Consider the following 6000-nt stretch of genomic DNA (forward strand, 5'->3'; position numbering starts at 1 on the left):
TGATCCTCTCTCTCTCTTTCTCTCTCTCACAGTCACAAACTCTGCCTCGCTCTCACTCACACGCACAACCTCTCTCTCTCTTTCTCTCTCTCTCTGGCTCTCACACACTCTCTTTTCCTCTCACGGACGGGCCTGTAGACACTGAGCTCGTCAGTTTGCTGCGAGCACTTGTCAAGTGTAGTAGTGCTGTGACGCCACAATGCCGGTGAGTGTTCCCTTGCCCCAAACGCCCGAGCCGTCCCGTTTGTGACTGCGAGCCTCTATTTCCGGTGATACGAGGAAACGGGCTTGTCATGTAGTTGGAATTACCTACCCTCGTTACGTCGTACGTCAATGGCTCTACCCATCCTGAACATGGAGCTAGGAAAAATAACATCCAAAGTTAATGCCATCCAAGAAGTAAGTCATAGCCGCTACGTAATAAACGGGATAGGGGGTGGGGGGGGGGGGGGGGGGGGGGGGTTGATGATTTCAGGGATGTAATGTACTTGACTCAGAGTGAGTGACCCAGTGAGTTGGTTTTTTCCCTCTATAGTGTGTTGTGAAGCTTGGTGTTTATGGATTTGATATACTTCATGCACTGATTTATTTGCTGTTTAATTTTTTTCTTTACATTGACTGCATAGGACCGGGGTTGTAATTGATTAGATTTACGTGGTCGTATATGTACATAAATATTAATTTTTTTAAGGTGTTGATATGATAACGCAGGTAATTCTGACAAGCTGTCATTTTTTTATGTTATTTTTCTAAATTTACAGGTTTTAAATGTATGAAAGTTGTACTGCATGTAAGTAAAACGTTTACACAATTTAAGAACAAGAGTAGACGTCACTGGAATTATTATTATTATTATTTATTTATTTATTTTTTTTTTTTTTTTTTGCTCTATCACAGTCCTCCCAATTCTACTGGGGTAGGTATTTGATTAGTTGGGGTTGGGTTCCGGGTTGGCATCCGCGATCTGAACCTATTGATTGATTTTATATTATTATTTATTAATTAAATTATTTTATTTTATTATTTTATTAATTATTATTAATTTTATTTATATTAATTATACTATAATTATAATATTATCCTTTTAGTGGACAAATAGTAGATTTAAAGAAACAGTCCTATTTAAAACGTTAATTGTATTTTAGTTGTTACTTGTATTAGAAATATATCGTAATAATAATAATGATGATAATATCGATGAAGGTTTATTATCATTCTCATTTACGAAATTTTATTTTCTGCACACACCACATCCTCATAATTATTGTTATCATTATTATTCCATTCTTACACCACGTCAATGTTACTGTTATTTATTATCATCAGTGAATATTCATTGCAGATACTTTAATATGCGTAAAAATGATGCTATATTCTCAGAGCCATTGTTATGTTCCTTACGAATGCGGGTAATTGCATTGTCAAATTGTAATTATCGTATTTTTCCCATGTGGGAATTTTAATGGTTCCTGGAGTTTCCTTTATTGGTATTAACAGGAAATGTTATTAATATCGATCATATAGTAATCGCAAAGGAGGTTATTGGTTTGTTTTATTTTTGTTCTTAGGAGGCCTGACTGGTCTCCTTTGTTACACCGTAGTCGCTATTATTATTATTATTATTATTATTATTATTATTATTATTATTATTATTATTGTTATTATTATTATTATTATTATTATTATTATTATTATTATTGTTGTTGTTGTTATGATGGGCGTTCTGCCTATTATTCCAGAATAAGAAGAGGTGAAGTATCCCTCTTATTATCATTATTATTGTTACCTCTCATGTTTTAAAAATATCTCAGGAAAGGATGAACAGAATTCGATGAATTGGATCAGCAGTCTCTTCGACTGAACGGTTGGTTACTGTTGATACCGTACGAATTTTGATATAGTTTCTCCTTTAAGTTAATCATCTTCAGAAGGTCAACAAATGAATAAGCCTGCTAAGTCTCGTCTTATTCTGCTGAGCCGTTTTTTGTATACCCTGCTAACACACACCCCCACACTTGCTTAGAAATAGGGATCATTGATGCACATTTGTCTGCATATAAGAGTGATTTTAACTGGGGTACGTTATCTACTAAGAGCTCATTATTATTATTATTATTATTATTATTATTATTATTATTATTATTATTACAGTAGTGTCATGGCATCTTTCTTTAAATTATGAATAATTATATATACTTGCTGGATTTTGGGGTATGTTCCTGTAGAACAGTACCTGCATATATATAAATTTTATATTTTTCATGCGTATGTTTTTATATAACCGTATCTTTCGACGTGACTTTATATTTTTATTCTCTGTTCGTACTCAAACCGAGCTGAACACTTGCATACAAACGTACAATTTATACATTACCTATAAACAATGTCCGTGAACGCCTACACCAATTTTTCGTATCGCAATTTTGGATACGTGTGGATAAGGGTATGTGTGAGCAATTTTAGATGAATGATAAAGTAAGTTTTTAGCCATGATATTTTATTTGGAATTTAAACATTATCCTGTCCACCATCGTATATCAACCTTTTTAGTGTGAATTGGTAATCTACAATTGATCGGTTCATTAAATCAGGTAGAGAGATGAATAAATTACTCTCCCATATCTCTAATTCTCTCCTCTCTCTCTCTCTCTTCCGTCGTGCGGTCTCCATCAGGTAATTAGGTGAATGGAAAACCTTTAGCTCTCCATTTATTTTCGGCATCAGTTAACTTGGTTAGGGAGGAAAGTTTCGGCATAAATGACCCTTATGCCGAAAGGGAACAAAGGCCGCGTCCCTTTGGCAAGCGGATCTGCTAATGCGACCAGAAGAAAGGGAAAGGAAGAGAAAAGCCAGATAAAGAGAGTAATAAATGAAGCGACAAGAAATGGGAGCAGAGGAAATCACTTTATTAACGAAGGGGAGCACTGTAGGAATGATGTGCATCATTAAGCTTACTTCTTCGTTTATGTAGTTATGCATTTAAATTGTCAGTTTATGATTTAAGCTCTCTCTCTCTCTCTCTCTCTCTCTCTCTCTCTCTCTCTCTCTCTCTCTCTCTCTCTCTCTCTCTGTGGTAGAGCAATGGACTCGCACTGGCAATACGTTGGGATAGTCGACCTAGCTTGGGGTCAAGGAAGTGGTCACAGGTTATATATATACATACATACATACATATATATATATATATATATATATATATATATATATATATACATATATATATAATTATATATATTATATATATAATTATTATGATATATATGTGTGTGTGTGTGTGTGTATGTATATATATATATATATGTAGATAGGGTATTATGTTTACGTTCAATTCAAGTTTCTTACTTTTATGTTCTTGGTCTTTTGGTCTTTTGTCTTTCAAATGCATCGGCAATTTTTCAATGTGCCAGTAATGAAAATTGCGGAAATTGCGGAAAACATATTTTCATTTAGGCGGGTGTAGTGGGATTGTAGGGGCTGGGGAGGGGCGGTTAGATTTTAAGACTGTGAAGACGGAAATGAAGGAAAAAAATTTTATATTGCCGCAATGTTTTGCACGAAGCAGCCAGTATTTGTGGCGGACAGGGAATATTCTGGTGTGACCTGACTAAGCATGTAACTTCCGTGTTTTACCAGTAAAGAAAAAAATATTAAAAGAGAGCTTTAGCTTCTTAGTGTAAGCCGCTGAAGTATGACAGAAAAGAAGGATAACACAGCGTTTACTGTTCCATAATGGGTTTTCATTTCACTTTATTGTAAAGTAATGCGTAAAGGAACTTGTTTGAGATCTTTGAATGCGAGTTTTCCTTTTTTTTGAGGATCTGACTTAATTCTCCAGTTCCACTTATCTTTGGAGAGTGGCACAGAATTTATGTAAGAGTAGCAGCCATGCATACAATTGCTTTAATTGCTTGGAGGTAGATTAAAAGATTATGCAATTGGGTCAGAATGCTGAAAAGACTTGGCTTTTAAGAGCAAATTTTTACGGGAAGTAATTAACTTAGTTGAAGACGGAGACGTAAGGATATAAACGAAGAGGTAAACATATTATAATATTTATGAACATTTAAGGAAAAATCATGAAAATAGCATACTTGCCAACAAACAATTGAATGCAATTTTACATAAAGATATCAAATTTGACGTAGACAAGGAAAATTACGAAGGAAAAACAAGCTTCCAATTAGATACGCTGTTGCCTCTTTTCCTAATCGATATTAATAACTACAAAGAGGAGTGGCTGCGGAGGAATCGTAGCTTTTGTGTTGGAATCTGTAAGGAATTATACATCGCGCAACGAACAACAAGGAGGCAACAGGTGTTCCTTTATCATGGACGGGGTTCCTAATAATAGCCAGATATCTCTTCAGTTTTCCACAACACTTGGTAAGTTTCCTATGCCAGACACTGTGCAGAAGTTTCTTGCTCTTGATGCAACGACAAATTTAAACCTTCAGTGGAAATCTCGCGTTGGGGGGCGGTACTGCTGTCAGTGTACCTCATGCAGTGCACTGTAAGCTTTACTTGGGATTCTTTACAATGTCCCATCGTTCCTGTTACTGTACCTCCGTTCATGTTCTCTTTCTTTCGTCTTACTTCCCAGCCTTTCCAAACAATTTTTTAACAGTGCAACTGCGAGGTTTTCCTACTATTTCACATTTTTTTTTTTTTTTTTACTATCATTTTCTGTTTCATCGCTGGATGACCTCCTACGTCCCAGCGCTTGGCCTTTAGCCTAAATTCTATGTTCTATTCTATACTATTCTATTCGGTGGAAATCTAAGAAAATCGACTGTTGTCATTGTAAGATTCGAGGAACTTTTTATAATTTTACGAATTTCCGAAAGAACTATTTTTAGGGCAGCCTCTCATATTCATGTCAGCTCAGCGCCCTGGGTAATGTCACTGAATGGTGCAAACAGCTAACCCTATTCCTTTTTCGTTTACAATTTATCCTAAGACAGGGAATTACACGTTATGTTCCGCCATTTTTAGATGTTCCGAGGCAATTGAATGACGGTGAAATGATATTGCAATTTAGTTTAGAACTATGATGTTGTAACAATGATGTCAAATAATCTGGTGACCATGTTATATGTCATGAATATCTGATGAATTAGTGTGATTAAATAATAATAATAATAATAATAATAATAATAATGCTAAAAAATATCCACAATTATATATTAATATATTTCTATGTAAAAAAATAGAACAAAGACTTTCGAACACCTGGACGGTGTTCCTCATGTGTAACGTTAAAATGTTACACTGATGAGGAACACCGTTCAGCTGTTTGAAAGTCTTTGTTCTATATTTTTACATAGAAATATACTTCTAATATATAATTGTGGATATTTTTTTAACAATTTGTTTTTACGAAACTGTGAATTTCTTAATAATGATAATAATAATAATAATATAATAATAATAATAATAATAATAATAATTAATAATAATAATTATAATAATAATTATTATATTATTATTATTATTATTATTATTATTATTATTATTATTATTATTATTATTACCACCATAATAATAATGATAATAATAGTGACAGTACTGACAAAATATATAGATTCCATCTCTTTGATAACGAAGCATATCGGTAGTAATTAATTTTATTGTTGATGTTGTTGGCTTTGTTTTTATTGTTAATTTTTTAGTTATATTAATATAGTTATTCCTGAATATTCAATTTAGTCATTAAAACACACGCATCATCCTCGCTAAATGAATAATTTTCTTTCTTTTCACAATTTCTGCAAATAATATTTTTACTTGTTTAATATATGTAGTTTTAATAGATACTACTGGCAGTCATGATATCAGTGACATCAGTAAAGTTAGTTGCGCATGACTACTCTCATTAGTTTCAAGGTATGTCGTTAAAATCAGCTCGATAGAAGATTTTTTGTCTCTGGGCAATTTTTGTATTGTAAATTACGTAGATACGTATTTATTGACAGCGTTTAATGCATGTATACTCCTGATGTA

The 6000-nt window shown here is 33.5% G+C and overlaps 1 protein-coding gene across 2 annotated transcripts in view; it reads left to right on the top strand.

The window, feature by feature from the left end:
- LOC135223704 (adenylate cyclase type 6-like) overlaps nt 1–6000 on the top strand; it is an 891429-nt gene that overhangs the window by 96116 nt on the left and 789313 nt on the right. The window contains exon 1 of one of the 2 annotated variants that reach the window (XM_064262428.1): nt 140–399. The exons of the other annotated variant lie outside the window; for it this stretch is intronic. Coding sequence (XP_064118498.1) covers nt 334–399 — 66 coding nt within the window. The 5' untranslated portion in view covers nt 140–333. Of the gene's footprint in view, nt 1–139; nt 400–6000 lie in introns of those variants that run through there. 2 annotated transcript variants of the gene reach the window in all.

The sequence above is a fragment of the Macrobrachium nipponense genome, chromosome 10 (genome assembly GCF_015104395.2).
Source record: "Macrobrachium nipponense isolate FS-2020 chromosome 10, ASM1510439v2, whole genome shotgun sequence".
Classification (NCBI taxonomy): Eukaryota; Metazoa; Arthropoda; class Malacostraca; order Decapoda; family Palaemonidae; genus Macrobrachium; species Macrobrachium nipponense.